The sequence below is a fragment of the Lygodium microphyllum genome, chromosome 25 (assembly GCF_053477565.2).
Source record: "Lygodium microphyllum isolate KBCC chromosome 25, Lygodium_microphyllum_v1.1.10, whole genome shotgun sequence".
Lineage (NCBI taxonomy): Eukaryota > Viridiplantae > Streptophyta > Polypodiopsida > Schizaeales > Lygodiaceae > Lygodium > Lygodium microphyllum.
Genome location: NC_141159.1, coordinates 68,243,555 through 68,265,381, shown reverse-complemented (window position 1 = coordinate 68,265,381; position 21,827 = coordinate 68,243,555). Strand labels below are relative to the sequence as shown.

At 40.0% G+C, this 21,827-nt stretch overlaps 1 protein-coding gene across 1 annotated transcript; it reads left to right on the top strand.

Moving 5' to 3' along the window:
• Positions 1–14,754: 14,754 nt before the first annotated feature.
• Positions 14,755–18,630, top strand: LOC148014334 (uncharacterized). Its single transcript, XM_087667104.1, has 2 exons — positions 14,755–15,174; positions 15,793–18,630. Exons 1-2 carry the CDS (start codon positions 15,100–15,102, stop codon positions 17,524–17,526), a joined length of 1,809 nt encoding a protein of 602 aa, XP_087523230.1. The 5' UTR covers positions 14,755–15,099; the 3' UTR covers positions 17,527–18,630.
• The last annotated feature ends 3,197 nt before the right edge of the window (positions 18,631–21,827 follow it).

The following is a 21,827-nucleotide window of genomic DNA, read 5'->3' as shown; positions in this document are numbered from 1 at the left end:
CAAAGCAACCATTATCATCAACGGTTGCTTGCAATACTCAATCCACCGACAACAGAACTTGCATTGACCAATCAAGAGTGGATACAAGACTGTCACCACAAGTTGACAAAACTATACCATTCACATCTGAGGAGAACCATGGCACAATAACAACAAAACCTCAGGAGAAATATGAAAACCCTGAGGACATAAGCAACCCTAGCATTGACCAATCTTGCTCATTTAGGCCTGAGCCCCTAGCTATGCTAAAGCCTAGGGAAACTCTTAGAACCTTGCATGAGATAGCAACTAAGCAAGCCTTCATAGAACATAGAAGTGTCATAGAGTGCTTGACTCAGTTGGATGCTAAACTCAAATTATTCGTACGTGTCTACGTCCTTGTAGACATGGGCACATTCTCTAGGGAGCAGCTTGAGGAATACTTGCCATATCCACTATCTTGAGAAGAGCAAGAATATCTTAATGAGCACTATGACAAGCTCCTACATGAACGATGCAACTCATCTCTGACGAGGAGGCCGACAAACTACGCTTAATGTGACATTCAACGATGTGCTTTGCCAACCAAATTTCTTAGAGATAGAGCAACTAAAGCGATAATGAGAGGGTCGAAGTCAATTTGAAAAATTTTGGTTTGAAAACCGTGCTACAATGGCCGAACTTGGAGCCCGTCGCAGAGGAGCGACTGGCCAAATGGTGGTCTCAAAGAGACCCAACCTATGTGGCGGCAACTTCCTTTCGAGTACTGATTGCTATTCAGGTTATGGACTTAGCCAGAACTAGCCAAGAAAACTCTTCGATTGATAAAATTCTCATTGAGGAGGAGCTACATGTTGCGAAAAGACTCGGACAAGGTACCATGCTACTTGATGTTGCAAAATATATGTTGTTATTGAGTAGGCTGCCTTGAGTACTTGATGTGTGTGCCAAACTCCAATACAATCCTGAGTTCTACAATTGGTTTTTATCCTCACGAAGTGACATGGATTTATAAACATGTATATAAATATACGACGTATTTTGTGACTATGTATAAATAATATGAAAAGAAGCAAAGCTAGCATACACACACAAGCAATGATAATCAAGCCCAGGTAATATGCATTGAAGTCAACACTATGGGATTCATATAAGTGATGTCTTTTTGAGCTGCACCTGTTCATTATGGTTGAAGTATATAACTTGCACGTACTCTCATGAGTTGCCAAGTGAATACAGGATGACATAGGTCTCTGTACAAAAGTGTTCAATATCCAAGTCACGACAAGACCATCAACCCCACAAGAACCATTATGGAGAAAGTGACAGAAATACCAAGAAACAAAGAGCCTTGATGGAAGCCCCACTCGAAGAGAAAATCACCCCTACAAAAAGCACACATTGCAATTGAGCATGGCCCAAAGCATAGTCATTGGCTACTCTCCCTTTCTTAGACAGACTCTACATTCGGCTCACTGCAGTTGCTACCTCAATTGTTTCGATGTCTCACAAGTTACAAAGAGGTTTGAAAAATATCAAATGTATCTCTTCATCTCAACAATTGTTCCTCTGGTATCGAGGCTAGTAACATAATCATCCTTGTAATATCCATTTTTCACAGCCTTTGGATCTCAACATTTCTCAATCCAAATGAAAGGATGATAGCCTCAATGTGTTGCATTGATTGTATTCATTTTATCAAAAGAAAAGAAAAGAAAAAAAACAAGAGAAAAAAGAAAAAGAGAGAAATCAACAAAAAAGAAAACAAAAAGAAAAGAACAGAAAAGAAAGAAAGAAAGAAAAACACTCACGATCACAGCACATCACCTAGGGGTCCTCAAATCAGGTACGTCCAGTGACCTTGGTCGGCTAGCTCTGTCCCTAGTTCTCTAGCCCTTTACACATCCCCCACAATGGTTCAGGGCACATCAAGGGCATGACATACCTAGGGAGCTTGTCTCGCCTATGGTTAGACTTGTTACAGTGAACTATTTGCACAATTCTTTTTTGCACTCCATCTGAGTAGTACCATTGCAATCAATAGTGGTAAGCAATGCATGAAAGACCATGGAAAGTATACCATTATCTTTGAATAATACAAGTAGCCACCAACTATGAAAAGCTAAGGCGTCAATGAGCTCAATTATGCTACATCGTGTTATCAAAATCGCAAATGAGGTCTCAAGAAGCCTTTGTGTGTACTTCTTCTCAACATCGACAAATTTTTCCACCCCATTGAACCCTTGCTTCATCCACACATTGCTACGAGGAACCAGACCAACAATATTCTAACTACGTAGTATCTAAGTATGCACGTGCACTCACATAATATTTGCATCACAATCTATACACAGTTTGGGTTCTCAAGTGCAAGATATTACTCTCGTTCGTCGACCTGTCTTCCAAACTAATCAAATTATGTCTCGTGGGCAATAAGAAGACTAGCACTACCCACAGGTTGAGACCACATATGAGAGGTTTTTCAATTGCAGGTATTGAAGACTCTAACGAAAGAACCGACATCTCTTCATCAACACTCAACTTTGAACTCTTGTCCTTTATCATCATGCAAGCGCACCAAAGAATCGTTGCTCGCCCCACAGAATCCCTAGAACATCAACACCTATGCCAACCCATGAGTGCAACTCCCAACAAAAACCAGTCCTATCACCAACTTCAACAACCCTATCACCAATCGATCAGACCAACAAAGTACCACCAACCACCTTCATTCGCGCCACCACTAAAACTCCTCCAAGGCAAACCACAGCAGTCTCTTTCACCCACATCTTTAGTGCATGCCCAAGCCACAGAGAGAGAGAGAGAGAGAGAGAGAGAGAGAGAGAGAGAGAGAGAGAGAGAGAGAGAGAGAGAGAGAGAGAGAGAGAGAGAGAGTCAACTAATCTTAGCCTTAGGACTAAAAACACCGTGCTCCTATATACCAACCATTTTCTAAAATTGAAGAGAGAGAGAGAGAGAGAGAGAGAGAGAGAGAGAGAGAGAGAGAGAGAGAGAGAGAGAGAGAGAGAGAGAGAGAGAGAGAGAGAGAGAGAGAGAGAGAATCAACTAATCTTAGCCTTAGGACTAAAAACACCATGCTCCTATATACCAACCATTTTCTAAAATTGAAGAATCACTTTTACTGCAAAAGAGAATAGTTTGAGGTTTGAGAGTCACTCTATAGTTTCCATGTAACCACACACACACACACACACACACAAATCAATAATATTATATATCATTATAGAGGTATAGAATATACTCTATTTAACCTATAATCCACGAATCTACCAAACCTAACTCCCCAACCTACATGGCAGCCATAAACATGACCTAAGGTGAAAAATGAAAAAGAAGCCCCGAATTCATGCGACTTAATATCTTACAGCCTAAAAAAGGATGTAAATTTTGTTGGGGGTAAAGGTGCCTCCGCCTAGGTGCCCATGTATTACTACACTAACAATACTCACGTGCTTGCACACTGCACATGGCGAGCGCCCGTCACCGTCACTTTATTCTTTATTCTTTTAGTGACAGATGAATAAAGGGAAGGCCGGTCACACATTGTGACTGTTGGAGTTCCCACATGGTGAGTCTCTCTCTCTCTCTCTTGCTCTTGCTCTCCCGCCATAGCTCTTGTATGCAAGCTTCGATCCTTCTCACCTTTCAATTGGCATGAGAGCATGGTTGCTTGAGCACTTGAGCATGGTTCGTGACTCCATCAGCATCCCATTGAATCCCTACACCATTGGTGCATTCTCCCGGCAGCCATATCTGACTCCTTTGAGCTCCGATCACTCCCCAGCTTCCCGACCTACTTGGCCCATTGGGGCACCCTCAGGGCATTCCTTCAGAGGTGTTGAAGCATTCTTTTGAGTGTTTATTTCAGTTTGCAGGGTACAACATGAAGGGGCTCCAACCATTGGAGCTCCCCCATTTCATATATTGGCTCCTGCTTGATTAGCTTGACAGGGCTTTGTGTAGGCCTTCTTTAGGCCCTACTCGAGCCCCCTTCCACCCCATTAATGACACATGGACTAGCAGCATACCCAACAACATCAGCCCTGTTTGCACTAGCTTGAAGACATGTAAAAATTTCTTTTTTTACTTCAGCCCTCCCCTGGCACTCATTGGCAGCTTGAAAACGCTTCATTTGGCACTTGGGAACACCCCCTTGATGCTCGGCATTGATGGTTTATCATTGTTATTGAATTGTGGACTGATTAACCTCAGTCCAGGACTATTTTGCACAGTCTACGGGTAGCCACAAACAGTGTTACATCAGCACTTTATGTTTATGCTTGGATAGCATTGGCTATTTGATGCCCAAATGCCTATGGTTGATGTCGGATGTTTAAGGAATGTATGCCTACTGATTTGCCATCATTTTGGGATGATCTTGAGTTGAAAAATACTCTATTTTATGCAGTGAATGTATGCTGGAAACTTCAAGGCTGAAGTGGTTTTGTCAAAGTTTCTTGTACCTATTGCAATCGGGTTATGTATTGGAAGCTTTACATGATGTATTGATGCTTTGCTGTCGACATAGAGCTTGACATTGCTCCCGGATGTATTGTTGAACTTGAACTCTGCCTTGGTTAGCATTTTGGATCTCCGTTTGGATGTACTTTGGCATGTATTGGTCTATGATTTTGTGACTGCCTTTGACATGCTTGATGCTTATGTCACCTACACATGCTAGTTACATTGTTTGGACTTGAATGCTACTAGATTTTCATTTGGGCTTGACTTTGACTCTGTAGCTTATATTTTTGGTCTTGCTTTGGCTCATCAGAGATTGATTGGGATTGTCTTCATGACATTGGATACTATCATTGGATCCTTGACCACTCATATGCTTCGGATGTCTTCTTGACTTATGACCTTGGATACTCTGTCACACTGGTGCTCTTACATGCATTGTTTGAGCTTGGATGCTTGACTGTTACGGCTTTTGTGCCAGTGGGAGAGTTTATGCACGTTGTCATTTGACAGATATTGAGCACGTGGGTTATGTACTTGAGCTTTTGGATACTTGTGCCAGTGGGAGAGTTTATGTACGTTGTCATTTGACAGATATTGAGCACGTGGGTTATGTACTTGAGCCTTTGGATACTTGAGACTGTGATCTCCTTGTGGATGATGTATGGTTGGTATGCCTTGGTTTGTGTAGATGTACTTGGGCTGATTCAGTTTTGTATTCACTGAGCAGACACCGAATTGTGTCAGGTCTTTGCAATGGTATGTACATTTTCCCATGTTGATTGGGGGGTGTACTGACTTTACTAACTTTACTGACAGACTTTGTCTGACATGCTTGGGTGTTGGCTCATGTCAGTCTGACTGTTACATGCTTGGGTGTTGGCTCATGTCAGTTTGACTGTTACATGCTTTTTGATGCTCGCTTGATATTGGTTTTGCATTGACAGTCAGTGGTTCACTTGGAATATTGTTTTTTGCCTACTGTCAACTCTCATTGTACATAGTTGCAAATTATTACAACAAACATATACCTCCAAACTGTGATGTATTTTTCATGCTGAAACATCTTGGTTTGATGTAATTTTGATGGTACTTGGTGGAAAACATCATTAAATACTTGTTTCTCGCCATTTTGCCTTGGTTTTCGTGGTTTTTTGGTCATTTTCTGTATTTTACAAGCGAGCAGTTTTGAAATGTTTGCATTGTTTCAGCTTGCAATATGGCATTTTCTTCTACTGACTGTGCTATCTTCAACATCATTAAGCTTGATGGTACAAATTTTGCCTATTGGAAGAGCCAAGTTTGGCAAGTATTTGTGCAGAAATTACACATAAAGCCACTAAGGTTGAGTGGAGAGCACGTCGAAACTATGACTAATGATGAATGGATGGAGCTTGATGAGTTATGCAAGTCCACCCTCATCTTGTCTCTCACTGGATAGGTGCATTACGATGTGGATGAGGAAGCACAGAGTCCTTAGCAGCTTTGGGATAAGATTAAGAACCTCTATGACACAAGCAAAATCCTGCAAGTCAAATGTATTGACTGAAACAGCTTACGAATCTCCGCATGAAAGAGAATGTGACCATGTCAGCTCATCTGAGCCAGTTTCATGCATGGCATTGATTTCAAAGAGGATGTCACTCCGTTGTTCTTGCTTGGAACTCTTAATGAGTCTTGGGATGTATTCCACACTGCCTCATGTGCTTCTACCACTACTCTAAAGCTATCTGATATTGAGAGCTCTCTTCTATAGGAAGGGATAAATCGTAAGAATTTGGATGCCTCTTGTGTGTCTCATGCTTTGACAGTTAGAGGCCAACATGATGGAAAGGCAAAGAATGACCGTGGTAATGGTCGTGGACAGGGTTCACAGAAATCTTGGTTCAAGTTGCACAGTAAGTCTCGTGGGAGAAATGCAAATTTGACTTGTCGTCATTATGGGAAGAAAGGCCACAATGTCATGAATTGCGCAATGAAAGGTGCAAAGACAAGGGAAAAGAGAAAGTGCAAGAAAAGTCTTCTTATTGTAGCATAGTACCTGCCAAGTCAAGTGTTAAAATTGAAGAGATCAATGTTATGCAGCTCGAGGATAGTGATGGGGATTATATTCTTGTAGCAACTTCATCTAGTGCTTTGCAGACGACAGAGATACACTGTATGTATGCACAGTGTTGGCTGTTGGACTCAAGTGTGTCCTTTCATGTGACGCCTTGCCGAGAGTGGTTCCATTCATAACATTTTATTTCGGGTTCTGTGTGCTTGGGTGATGACAGGTCTCTTGAGATTGTCAGCATTGGTGATGTTAGGTTGTAGTTTCCTTTTGGCAACAGTTTTGTTATGCACTATGTACATCATGTACCTACATTGATACGCAGTCTCATGTCCGCTGGACAGCTTGAAGATGCAGGATATCATGTATCGTTTAGAGACACTGCATGGAAGTTTACTCGTGGCAGGCTTGTGCTTGCGAGAGGTGCCAAGGTTGATAGCCTCTACCCCTTAGTTGTTTCTGGATCTACAATTGATCATGCTTTGTCGGTGGGGTCTTTACCTCATGTATCTCTTTGGCATGCCCTCGTTTGAGGCACATATCCATTAAGAGAATGAAAATGCTTTCTGGTTTGCAGTACTTACTACCCCTGGACTATTCTCATTTTGATTCTTGTGATCATTGTCTTTATGGCAGGCAGACTAGATCTACGCATAAGAAGTCTGGTATGTCACGCATGAGTGAGCCCTTGGCTTTGGTTCATTCTGATGTTTGTGGGCCCATGCCTTGTCCGTTTGTGGTGGGTGGTGTGAAGTATTTTGTTACTTTCATATATGTTTTTTCACGTAAAGTATGGGCTTATCCCACAAAGCAGAAGTCCAATGTATTGGCAATTTTTCAAAGATGGCTTGCTTTGGTAGAAAACCAGTCTAGGGATAGACTAAAATGCCTAAGGATAGATAATGGGGGTGAGTATGTCTCACATGCTTTTGAGCAGTTATGTGATGAGAGGGGTATTAAGTGTCAGTTGACCGCCCCCTACACCCCTCTCTAGAATGGTGGCTGAGCAGATGAATAGGACAATCTAGGAGAGGGTTCGCAGTATGCCTAGCCATGCAGGCCTACCCCAGCACTTTTGAGCTAAGGCAGTTACGATTGTCGTGCGTATCATTAATAGATCGCCCTGTAGTGCCATTGATTTCTAGGTTGCAGAGGAAGTATGGATAGGAAAGCCTCCCTCTTATGCACATTTACATGTCTTTGGATGTGAGGCGTTTTGCCATGTCCCCAAGGACAAGCATAACAAGTTGGATCCTAAGAGTGTTAAATGCATATTCCTTGGCTACGGAGATGCAGGAGAGATGGGTTACCATCTATGGGATCCGTAGGCGCGGAAATTCATCCGCAGCCATGACATAGTCTTCCATGAAGAAAAGATGCATAGGCAGCCTGAAAAGATAGTGGAGATACGCAAGGTTATATTTTTGGAGGAGCCACAAGCTCTCGTACAGCCAGCTGGACAACCTGCAACAACAGCAGGTACTCATGGCCAGGGTGTTGGATAGAATGTTGGGTAGGTAGCAAAGCCTACAATGCAGCGTTCTACTAGAGATAGGCGCCCTGACAAATTTTAGCCCTCGATGCATTATGTCTTGGTTACAGATGTAGGAGAGCCTTTCACTTATGATGAGGCTATGCGCATGGGTGACAGTTACTCTTGGGAGAGGGATATGCAGTTTGAGATAGACTCCTTACATAAGAATGAGACTTGGGATTTGGTTTCCTTGCCTAGTGGCAAGAAGGCTCAACCATGCAAATGGGTGTACAAGTTGAAGAGTACCCTTGGACACCCCAAGCCGACTTATAAGGCAAGACTTGTTGCTAAGGGTTTTAAATAGGAGCATGGAGTTGACTTTGATGAAGTTTTTTCTCTTGTGGTTAAGATGACCACCCTCCACTTGGTTTTGGCCTTGGTCACTCAGCTCGACTTGGACTTGTATCAGATGGATGTCAAGACGACATTTTTACATGGGGATTTGCATGATGAGATTTACATGGAGTAGCCTAAGGGCTTTGCAAAGCCTGGCAGGGAGCACCTAGTGTGTAGGTTGAAGAAAAGTCTTTATGGCTTGAAGTAGGCACTTGGGGAATGGTACCATAAGTTTGATGCTTTTATGCAATCACAGGGCTATAGTTCCAGTGCTATGGATTCGTGCTTGTACATGAAGAAAGCCCATGATGGATCTTTGCTTATTTTGGTACTCTATGTGGATGACATGCTATTAGTAGGGAAAGCTCATGATGAGCTAGATGCTCTTAAGGCTCAGCTCAAAAAGAGCTTTGAGATGAAGGATGTGGGACATGCCTCTCATATACTTTGTATGCACATTAGACGCGACATGCATTAGGGACTTCTCTACTTGCCACAAAGGGAGTACATTCATAAAGTCCTTGAGCGCTTCTGCATGTAGGATGTGAAGCCTATTGGCTATCCATTGCCTTCTTATGTGAAGGTATCACATTTGGCCATAGAAAAATGAGTAGAGGGCCGAGATGGCCAAGATTCCCTATGCATTCATAGTGGGCAGTCTTATGTATGCCATGATAGCCACTTGTCCAGATATTGCCTTTACACTTGGTGTTATGGGATGCTATATGGCTACACCTGGCAATAAGCATTGGGATACCGTGAAGGGTATCATGAGGTACCTGAAGGGCACTACAGATATGTGCATATGCTATGGTAGCCAAGATATAGGAGTCGTGAGGTACACTAACTTTGATTATGTAGGACATGCAGATAGTAGGAAGTCCACTTCTGGCTATGTGTTCACCTATGCTGGAGGTGTTGTCTCTCGGATGTCCAAGGTGCAAAAGTGTACGGCTCTTTCCACCCTTGAGGTCAAGTATGTTGCAGCCACCGAGGCTTGCAAGGAGGCCATATGGTTAGGCCATTTGGTTTATGACCTTGGTATTGATGTTATCCCTACACATCATTCAGATTCTATGAGTGCTATTTAGTTAGCCAGGAATCTGATATTCCATGCGAAGACGAAACACATTGAGTGAGGTATCACTTCATACGTGGGGTCATTGAGGACAAGTCTGTTGACCTTTTCAAGATCTCGACTGACTAGAATCCTTCATATGTGCTCACCAAAAGCCTCTCTACGGAGCGCTTTGCCTTTCTCAAGAGCGTGGGATGAGATGACATCTTTCCTCATGCTGTTGTACATGCATACATGTTGTACTATCTTTTCTTTTTCTTTTTCACTCCTCATCACTAGGGTAGATTCGCCTTTAAGTGGGAGGTTGTTGGTGGTAAAGATGCCTCTGGCTAGCTGCCTATGTATTACTACACTGACAGTATCCACACTTGCACACTGCAGGCGGTGGGTGCCCGTCTCACTGTCACTTTATTCTTTATTCTTTTAATGAAGATGAATAAAGGGAAGGTCGATCACACATTGTGACTGTTGGAGTTCCCACATTGTGACTTTCTCTCTCTCTCTCTCTCTCTCTCTCTCTCTCTCTCTCTCTCTCTCTCTCTCTCTCTCTCTCTCTCCTGTGCAAGCTTCGATCCTTCTCACCTTTCGAATTTATCTAGCTGCACTAAAAAAATGAAACCCCCCCAAAAAAAAAAATCTAACCTAAAAAAGGAACCTAAAAATTGAATTTAAAAATGAATTTTATCTTGCCAAATTTAGAAAGAAAATTTATGCTACGAGTTTTTCTTTACAAAAGCACAAGTTGGTGCTCGAGAAATAGGATCTAAGTTTCAAGAGGCCAATTGCATGGGAAGAAGTTATTACAAGTTTTTCATCCTTACGAGAAGAAGTACAAGTGGATTTTATGAGACCACAAGTGGGCACCTAAAAAAGGATGTGAGTTACAAAAGCCCAAATTCTAGTCTTCATGAGCTAGCACATGAGCATGATCTTCAATAACTTCATCCAAGCCATAAAATGGAGGGACCGTGCATATTCATGGTTTCACAATCATTCTTCACCCATGGGCAACATGCAAGCATTGACAAGCATAAGCATATTGAAGTATTTTAACTTCTTCTTTCTTCTTCTTATTCTATGTCTTAACAATATCCCTTGATTGATTGGATTGGATGGATGGATTTGCATGTGGATTTTAAGGTGTGCTCAATCAATGCTACATCACTTTGTTCATGAGTAGCACATGTTTGATGATGGTAATGCATTCCTAGGTTGGCTCTTCAAAAATATTAATCAATAGCTCTCCTTCATTGATAGTACTACATAAATCTTATAATAGAATAACCTAATTGATTGAAACATGCTAAGATTGAACAACTTATAGTTAGGATGGTTACATGAAAGAAGAGATGACGAGAGCTTATGCATTGTCCAAACATTAGGATTGCTTTGCAAGCGATTTGCATCTCTATGATGCAAAGAAAAAGACATTCTTTGAGAGTACAAAGTTGTCTTTTTTCAAGTTTGCTTTAGTGTGCTCAATTAGAACTTTGGTTAGAGAAATTCAATTGACAGTAAGAATGTTATCGTAGCAACGACCCTGCTTTGAACTAAGGTTGAAGAGGTTACAGATTTTTGGCCATTGCAAGCTGGTTCTCATCCACATGTACTATGATCACTTGTGGTGCCCCAAATGCTTTTGCAGCCATCATAGTTATTAGACCAATAGGGCTAGCCTCAAAGATCAACACTTTAGTGTGTGCAGTTTGCATAAGATGCCTAGGGGCACAAACACCAACACTTAAGGGCTCAAACATGGCAGCTTCCTCGAGAAACATTCTGTGGATTATTAAGTTTAATACTCAATATCATAATTTTTGTGAAATATTTTTTAACTATGACTTTCCCTAGAACGGAAGGTAGAAAGGGATAACAATTATTTTAGGGAACTTCTGGAATCTGTGCCTAGTGGAAAAAGCAACACATGCCACAGAGGGGGGTTTTGGGCCAAATTGCCTAGGCAAGCTAATGAGTGCCTCAACTAGAAATGCTTATTTGAAGCTTCAAACATAGTTCTAATGGGTGCACATCTTTGGCAACTTCAGGCATAGATTCGATGGGGTGTGCAACATGCATAATTTAGAACACAAATTGGAGCAATTAAGACTAGTCCAAGATTTGTGTACAAGTGGAACTAATCTTTAATGCTATGATATATCTAGCAATGACAGACCATGATAAATAATTGTAGTGTAAGACAAACGAAAGCTTTGTAGCTAGCTCATAAAAAACCAATGTTAGAATGCAAGATAGAGGGGTCTACATCACATGCAAAAGGCCCCCATTAGCATGAAGAAGGCTAATAATTCTAACTTCTAGCTAGGTTGCCACAACGCTAGTAGTACTCTCTCATCATGATTTATTTCAACAACTCATGACTGAAATAAGATGCTCCTATTGTATTAGGGTTAGGTCATTCATTCCTTGTGATGCAATGGACAACATGTGAATCCCCCAACAAAAGGTGTTGATGCACAGATGTTGACTATTGCAAGTGCTCGTGCTATTGTAGAGGCTACAACATTTGCACAATAGATGAGAGGGGTTGCATAGAGGGAGAGGGAGGAAAGTTGAAACCTCTTGAAAGAGAGAAGTGGAGGAGGAGGAAGGGGGGAATAGTTATATATATATATATATATATATATATATATATATATATATATATATATATATATATATATATATATATATATATATATATATATATATATATATATATATATATATATATATATATATATATAGAGAGAGAGAGAGAGAGAGAGAGAGAGAGAGAGAGAGAGAGAGAGAGAGAGAGAGAGAGAGAGAGAGAGAGAGAGAGAGAGAGAGAGAGAGAGAGAGAGAGAGAGAGAGAGAGAGAGAGAGAGAGAGAGAGGAGTAAAAAACCTATGCCACCTAACATGTTTTCACTAAGACCTTGATGTTAGCTTCAAGATAAGCTATAGAGTTATAAAAATGATTGAGCATGTGATGTGTTATGGATTGCTTGTTAGTGGTACCCAATGTTGCTTGCTATTGAATTTCAAGTACTTTTGAGGGGTTTGATTTTGAGCCCTATGCTGCCACATAACTTAGTTTACTTTTGAAGGGCTCGATATTGACGACATAAATGTAAAGGATTAGGATTTAATATGAACCTACCATTGGTAATTGGTTATGTAAGGAGTGAAAACGAGCTTGATGATTGAGTTATGTGTATGACATAATGGTTATGGAAGGTATATTGGATCATGATAAGGAGCCCTTTTATACCCACTAGCATCAGTTAATAACATGAATGTGTGCATACATTGACTCTACATCTATGTCGACATGCTTAAGACCTCAAGGGTCCACTGTGTATGTATAAGGTGCATTAATTTGAGATATATTAAGTTACAACTTATAAGTCATCAACCAACTTTTGCAACTAGGTATAAGGACTATGGATTACTAATTATTGCGTTAGATCAAAACTCTTTGCAAATGCGAGTTTGTAAACCCTTGAGGCCGAAGGCTCCATATGCTGTCCACTATCACAAATATTATTCTTAAATAAAGACCTTATTTCCAAGGTTTTGTCTTCCATCTATAACAAGGTATCATCATGTATTGGCTTGCATGCATCAAGTGTTTACCCTTGCCTTCACATAGAGCCAATTTTATTTTAATGGATGTTGATTACATATGTTATTAGTTGAAACTTTTTGTGATTTACATTTTTAATTTTATTTTCGAAATATGGCACACACACACACACACTCACTCTGTGTGTGTGTGTGTGCGTGCGTGCATATGCCCCATGAATGCATTCATGTATATATATATTTCTCTTTCTCATTTAGACTTTGCATATCTTTTGTTTGCAGCATTGGATAGTATCGTTATTAGAGGATGCCACCAGCTTTGCGTCCTCTATTAAAGGAACCAATTCTATGGTTACATAGAGTATGGTTAAGAGTTACTCGAAGACATAATGCTAGGCTTCATAGTCAACTAAAAACCTTCCAATTAGGTCTTTCTTCTTTTAATATTACAGTTGCATTTGAATTAGATGCTTTCTTCAAAGAATCCAAATAACACAAATAGTGTAATAGTGTTCAGAAAAGTAAGCATGGCATAGTGAAACCAAGGGGCAATATAATCAAAGTGATTTGGTATAGCCATCTAACACTCCGTATGAGTTTTTTGCACGCTTGGCAAACATTGATATCTAGTGTATGATTTTTTTTTTCATTTCATTTTCTCTTTCACACAAGTCTCATCCTAACAGGTGATTTGTGCATTTGTTTTAGGAAAACGATGCTTGCAACCGTTTGTTTAAAATAAACATGCAAGCATCACCACTAGAAAATGTCATGGATGCTCCTATGCTCACTGACAATGTCCTTTTATAGAAGAAAAACTATTTTGAAAACTTTTGACGTTTTTTTAAATATACATTATGTTGTCCTTTCATTGAGGCTTTGCTACATCCTAATGATGGTAGCATTATCTGATTGCACATTTGGCTTTAGATTGATCCATCCATCTATATTCACCAATGGACTTACCTTTCGTTGTTGGCGGTCTACAATGTGCTCTTTGCATCATGTTTCGAGAGCATCTTGCAAATTTGATCCTTGCATCGATGTGGAAATATTGAAGGTTGAAGTTCATGTTTTAATAGGTGCAACACACATTTAAAAAATAATTATTAAATGCTGAATGAAAGCAGTTTCCAGCTAGTCTTGGGAGCTTCACAATGATTCACACCGGAGCGGGTGCCGGGCATGGCAGCTAGTATAGAGAGTATGGATAGAGGTAGATAGGATAGATTGCATGCACTTTGCATTTTTAATTAAAAGATAGGATGCATTAAAGCAAAAGAGAAAGCCTTAAAGAGCTCTTTTCAATTAGAATTTAGAAATTTAGGTGACATTGGGGGAAAAAAAAAAAAGCATATCGACCTTTTTTGCTGCGTTGTTTTTACTTTTTTCAGAGAATGAAAAAGGGCAAAAGGGGTGGAGTATTTACTGAGTACCGAACCTACCCTTTTTGGCCTCATTCGGGGATCATTTGCCAGGCGCCGTCGTCGTTTTGCCTTATCCACATTTTCCCCCCCCCTGGACCCAGGTTTTTTTTTTTAAAAAAAAGGGCAAAAAAGAAAATACAAATCTGCAAGATTACAATTTCTCCATACATTTTCCAGTTTTTTTTACCCCCCCGAAAAGGTCTAACAGAGAATGTAAAAATTGTAAAAATAAATTTCCCTCACAAATTTCCACTCTCCCCCCCCACCCAAAATTCTGTCATCACCACCCGTGTTGCATATTTCCTTCTGCCCCTCTCTTCTTTGTCCTCTCTTGGTGGTGGTTTTGTGAGAGCTTCCATGGCGGTGTGATGATGGTGATGATGATGATGAGGAGGAAGAAGAAAAGGCTTGCGTTCCAATAGCAGAAAGATCATCAGCACCAGGCATTTGGAAAAGGAATAAAAGGGAGAAAAGAAAAAGGAGACAAAAAAAGAAGATACTGAAGCTGCTGCTCTGCTTCTCTGCGTTTCTTTTCGTCCGGGACAGGGGACAGTATATACCCATATAGCAAAGGCGCAGCCGTTGCCAAGAAGGCCATGGACCCATTGTAGAGACACGCAAGCGCGCTCTTGGGTCACTGGCCGATGAAGATGAGTCTCAAACCAGCAGACACCGACATCTCCCCTGCTCATCGTCGCCCTGCGATCCCTTGCAAACAAGTTAGGATCTCTCTCTCTCTCTCTCTCTCTCTCTCATTTTTCTATCTTCTTGATTCTTCTTGAACACCAAAACAACTCAGAGTTACTGTCTGTTTTTAAAGATCAATTCTTATTGTCTGTTTCCTTTAAAAAAAAATCTACCATATGTATTCTTTTTGCAGCCCGGTCTTATTACTGTCTGGTTTCTATTTAATCACTTATATACATTCTTGTTTCAGCCATTCGTTATTGTCTGGTTTTTAAAATCGACTTATGCATTCTTTTTTAAATATTTTCTTTTTCAATCTCATGTCCAAGAACTGCTTTTCCCCAAGTATTTGATTGCAGTAGTCCGCTTCAAAGCTCGATGCCTTTGTCTATTATTGTTTGGAACTTGATTATTTTTTGAACAAGAGAGGTGGTATTGAAAGAGAGAGAAGGCTTTTCTGCTGTCAAGATTGTCAATAATGGGGAGAACATTGGTCGGAAATATTTGAGGTATTGGTGAAAGATTTGGAACAGTTATAGATTGGGTTACAAATGAACTTTTTTGGACGAGAAGAATCAAAGTGGACGTGGATGACTAGAGGCATAACCTCGTTCAATAATGATTTATTTATCCTGTGTTTGTTTTTGCAGGAAAATGTGTCAGTACTCCCCTATACAGAAGAGGAAGGGAGCTCAGTGTACATTTCAGAAGAATTAGGGAGTTCGTCAGGAAGTAATGATGGTACCATTGCGGCGCAGAATGATCTAGGCATTGCAGTGACAAGCACGAAAAGAGTTTTTGTTACTAACCACCCCCTTAGTAATCGGACACAAAGTGAGATTAAGGAAGGCATCATTAAGGGTTTTGACACCCCTAATGCCAAGATGACCAAGAAACCTGTGAAGCCACTTGCATGCCCTCGTTGCAATAGCTGGGATACAAAGTTCTGTTACTATAACAATTATAACGTGAACCAGCCGCGTCACTTTTGTAAAAATTGCCAAAGATATTGGACTGCAGGTGGGACACTACGAAATGTTCCAGTTGGTGCTGGTTGTAGGAAGCACAAAAACTCAGCAACTCAGCAAAAGCAGTGCACATCTGGGGTTGTCTCTGAAAGGTCCGCTGCATGTCAGCCTATAAATGAAAAGACTCCTGCATCCAAGACATCTCGTAGAAGTAGTGAAATCACAACTGGGCATTCTACACATCTGAGGTCATGTATGGTGCCTTTAGCAGGAGGTCCTCTTGGGTCTCTGGACAATCAAAGTTCCAGCAGGATGATTAATGCTTGTCAGGATTTGGCTGCAACATCTTCCAACATGCTTGGAGCTACGGCATTCAGTAACTATGGGCATTCTAAGCAGATTGCCCCTCCTATCCACATGGAACAAAAAACTACAGATGCTAGTTACAACGTCTTAGTGGGTCACAGGCCCCACTTATGCAATGACATCACTAACCAAAGCAATGTCAAACGTGAAATAGATACACCGAGGGATGAACAACCTACTGATGAATCAGCATCTGCATCTTGCATTACTAGCCAACCTGTTGAGATTGAAATTTGCGAAGGCAATCTAAATTTGGAATCACCTGCCATTGAGGTCAATGCACAAGGTGAAGTCACAACTGATTTGTGTGGCAAAGCCTATAGTGAAGTACATGGATCATGGCACTATGGTGTCAACTCCACTTGCAATGAGCCTTTCCCTGCTGCATCTGTGGGTGTCAGTTTTGCCCCAGTTATGCCCCAACCAAATCCTCTTTCTTGGAATGGAGCATCGGGAAATATTTGGGCTAGTCTGCCTTGGCCTATAATGCAATCGGCTATGTACATACCACAGTCAGATTGGGCTCGTCCATTGGGTATGCCATGGGGTCCTGGCTCCACAGCTGCTGGAGTCACTCCATCAATATCAGTACCACTAACGCCCACAGTGATACCAACAACTCCTGATTCTGAGATGAGTAAAACTGCACGAAAGCATCGGCTAGTAAGTTCACCACCTGAAGCTGGTGAAGGGTGTCTTTGGGTACCGAAGACCTTGCGCATAGATGATCCAGTTGAAGCAGCACGCAGCTCCATATGGGAGACTTTAGGTATTGGAGATGGACCTAGCTCCCTAATGGGTACAAAGGCCCTACAGTTCAACCCAATGGAAGCAACCGATGAAAAGCAACTACAACAACAAAGTATGAAACGTGCCGCAACAAGGTCTCCAAATTTCGGTGTGACTCATGAACAGCAACTACCCCAACAAGATATGAATCCTGCTGCAACAAGGTCTCCAAATTTTGCTGCAACTGATGAAAAGGAACTACACCGACAAAGTATGAATCCTGCTGCAACAGGGTCTTCAAATGTTGGTCATAGTTGTTAACTGGATAGCCTTCTTACAGCAACGATCTTAGAACACCCTGCATTAGGAGGAAAGGGGGCATTCAAAACCTTGTTGTTCTGCTGCCAATGTGCAGACCAGATTCCTAAAATAAAGGAAAGTTTTAGGCCATTTCAGTTTTATTACCAGAGCTGATGCCATGTAGCAATGAGCATCTAGTAAGCTATACAGGATACAGGTTGACGTTTTCAAATGTATGGGCTTTGAGGTACTTACACATCACTTTTTTTCCTGATGAACTGCAGCCTCTGTTGTGCATATTTTCATTGATGGTGCCTCTTCCCTTCTTTCTTTTGGAAGAAACTTCAAATGCTGCCTCTTTTTAAAAGCATAAGATGCATCTGGTGCAGTTGTGTCACTTTTGAACAAATGTAAAGGTTGCTTGTGGTTTCTTTTCTCCTTTTGCTCAAGCTTGCTCAGTCCAGTTCTGGCACCATAAACATTCTTTGACACTATGCTTCAACAATTCACACAATAATGGTGCACAATCCAGCTCTATATGGAAGCAGACTATACTGATTGGGGCTTGGGAAAGGCTACACTAGGTCTGATGTCTTAAAGATGAAGTTCAGTACATGAAGGGGAGCTTAACTTATGCCATGGTCTGTGAACTTAGGATTGAGGTGAATAAGTTGACAACTCATTGCTTACTTCATCTTGGTATCATGGACTCTAGGTGACTAAGCTGAATCAAGCCAAATTGACATTTTCTTTACTGTGCATGTCTTGATCTTTTGATGCTAACTTGGGATGTGTATTGGCTGAGCTAGTAGTGAAGACTTTATTGCCATCAATTTCTTCAGCTGTGATTGCTTTTGATACTTTTCCTGAAGCACGAGATTTGACTTCCATATGCTAGTATGTCAATCTTCTAGCTTACTGCACAATCAAACTTTAATTGACGATCATCATTCACTTTCATCAAGCATGAAATGTATTGTGCCGATCTCTTAACTTGGTTTAAAGCATTGCGGCTCTGAACACTCAGAAACTACTAAGATTAACACACCCAAGGTGCATTTTCCATGGTTCTTGTGGGCATGCAGTGGTTTGAGACTTGGGCTTGTAAATGTATTCAGTACAGCGATTTTATTGAACTGCACAAACGCAAATGTCAGTGGCAAGGCTCTTTATAAGGACGACTGTGTGGTGTATGTGATATATGCCAAGGGAATGTACAAGTGACTCAGAACTTGGGGACTTGGGGGGGCTTTTTAGATAGGTGGTTTGACTAATCTTGATTTTGTATTCCTCAACAAAGCAGATTGGCTTGCAGAGTTTTGGCTAGGATGGTTGTTTCTTAGAGAAAATTAGGTGTCAAGCTCAATCTCAAAGATAGTTGAAATGTGCTTGGTGATAGTGCAAGCCTCAATCTTAAAGAGAGTTGAGATCTGATCCCCTTTTGAGATTGAGCTTGACCACCTAGCTAGCTTGGTCCCCATGCCAAGTGCAATCTCGAAGAGAGTTTGATTGAGCTTGCTCCTATGAGTACACTTAATCTTGAAGAGAGTGGAGATGAAATTCTCATTGAGATTGAGCTTGGCCACGAGGCCAAGAAAAATCTCAAAGAGATTTTGGTGTAGCTTGGCTACCATGGTCAAGCTCAATCAAACTCTCTTTGAGATTGAGCTTGGCCATGTGGTCAAAAGTTCATTTTCTCTCTTTGACATGGCCATGCTCAATCATGTGTTGAAGCTCATTTTCTCTCTCTCTCTCTCTCTCTCTCTCTCTGATTGAGCTTCACGATGCTCGATTAAACTCTATTTGGGATTGAGGTGAAACTTCAAACTCTAGACAGAGTTTGATCTCAACTATTCTTGAGGTTGAGTTTATGTCTTTCAGATTGAGCTTAGCTATGTGGTAAAACACATTTATATCTCTCTTTGTCATGGGGCCAAAGTTCATCTAAACACTTTATGTGTTGGCCAAGCTTTCTTCACTAGAGATTGAGATTGGCCTTGTGGCCAAGGTCAATGAAACTCTTTTTGAGATTAAGCTTTGGCCAAGCTCAATTTCAAAGAGAGCTAGGTTTAGCTCCAAGCTCAATCTCAAAGAGAGTTGAGTTGAGCTTGGTCACCTAGTAGATGGCAAGCATTGGGCCTTGTATTTCATGATCAAAATCTTGGCTCAGGATTTGTTAGTTGCTAATGTTTAAATAGCTCTAAGATTTGATAGTAAATGAGTATATTAAGGCGTTTATGTTATTACCTTTGTATGATTTTTGGACATGTATTTATTTGGTTACTATCTATTCTCAATATATGTGAAATTACCAATTGTTGTCGGTTAGGATTGATTATTATACATTATTGTGCCTTTAGTAATTATATTTTTATTAACTATTCATGTGAAACAAGTAATAAGAGCTAATCCATGTTCAACTTATTAAAGAAGGTTAAAAATTAGTAATTTATTTAAGTCTACCATAACATTTGTATAAACATTAAATCTAATCTTAGTGTGATATTTACCTTGTTGAGGGGCTTGTTGATAAAGTACACTTTATGCCAAATCAATTCAACAATTAATGAAATAAATAGTATAATGGAAAAACAATCATAATTAGCCTTTTAAGCACCTTATCATTTTTGTATTTTAGGATATGGTGCTTTCTAAACGCCTTGTTCTTCTTGCATGCTATCATCTCCCTAACACGTTGACATTTAGTTTTTGCATTTTATGGCATTTAAAAAATAATATGTTCTTTTGTTCTTTAGTGCTATAAAAATCAATAATTAGATCGGTTATTAATTAAGGGGCCTTTGGTCTTGCCAATGATAAAATGCTTATTGTTGTTAGAAATTGATTTTAGGTTAACATAGAAGACATGATAAATTATTGGCTTCTATTTAGATGAGAAACATATTGTCATTGATATGCTAAAGCTATTTGGCAAGCAAAATTTTTATAATGTTGGTAGCAAACATACATTTTCTTGCCCTTAATGTGACTTTAGAAAAGAGGTGACAAAAAGCCTCCAAACTCATTCTCTAGAGTGGTATTTTTCGCCTCCCTTAAAAATTTTTAAAGCATCCTTGGTGCAATTTTTTAAAAATATTATTTTTCTATTCACCTTTAAACTTTAAAAAACAAAAACTTTTGCCTTGATCTAAGAGACACTTCAGTATTTTGTCATTTGCACTTTTTGTGTGCACTCATTTTGTAGTTGTATTGCTTTGGTACCTCAACTCCAATCTAACCTCATTTTTTGAACACCTCCCATATAATCCAATCTCATTTCTTTTCAATACCTCTCAGACTCCTTCCATGGTTTCTTCTAGGAAACCATTTGGTTCTGTACAAGAATACGCATGCTACAATATAAGAGAGGCTATATGGCATCTAACAACCTACATGATCCATGGTTGGATAACATTGCTCCCCTTTTGCAAACAAATGGTATGTAATGTCATTGTTCACAATATCAACAAACAAAGAATAGATAATGTCAACTTTCATGGAAAAGAATGGATTGCGGCTTCAAATCACAAAATCTAAAATGATATGTAAACATTTAATTTGTATATTATATATAAGATCTCAATTCACTTACAAATTACGATGTGCATGATGATGGAATCATCTAGGTCTTCAAGTTATAACATAAAGAATATCTAGCTCATAGTATCTAGGTTGATATTCCAAATACTCAAAGGGCAATATAAAAATGCAACATAGTTATGTCATAAACAATGTGCTTGCACCTTAATAAACTCAATTCACCTTAATAAATAATGTGTGTACACATTCTATTAAAATAAAGCATCGTGCAAAAATATTTACTTCAAAAACATGTTATTTAATGTTTAAAAAGTAAATTATTATGGAAATTTGTCACATTCGCACACTTGCGCTTCATTAAACACATGCAGTTCATTAAATACATGCATGCTTAGAAAATTTAATTGTAATGCTTAAATACGATCAAGGTGACATTTGAAACTAGTGCTAACCATGTTTTAATGATGATGATAATTCTTGTTATTAATGAAGTGTTATATGCCGATTCATAAGTGAAAGTACTTGAGAAACTCTCTCAAGTCAAGCTTATTAAAACTATATTTTGTAGTATAAAACAGCAAGAACTAGCCTGGAGGATAGTCACTTGGCAATTAAGTGTATCTGAGTGATGATATTATCAAGATGAGTGACCTCCCAAAAAGTTTTTATAGGTGAGTGGTTGCTTCTCATGTGTAACCAATGGTGCCAAACAAGTAGCTTATTGCCAAGTGTGCCAAGGCCAAGATGTAAAAAACTTTTCTTTTGTTAGAGACGAAAAGAGA

Coding starts and splice junctions, on each gene's coding strand:
- LOC148014334 (XM_087667104.1), top strand. CDS start 15,100: ATGAAGATGAGTCTCAAACCAGCAGACACCGACATCTCCCCTGCTCAT. Junction 15,175..15,792: donor CTGCGATCCCTTGCAAACAA/GTTAGGATCTCT, acceptor TTGTTTTTGCAG/GAAAATGTGTCAGTACTCCC.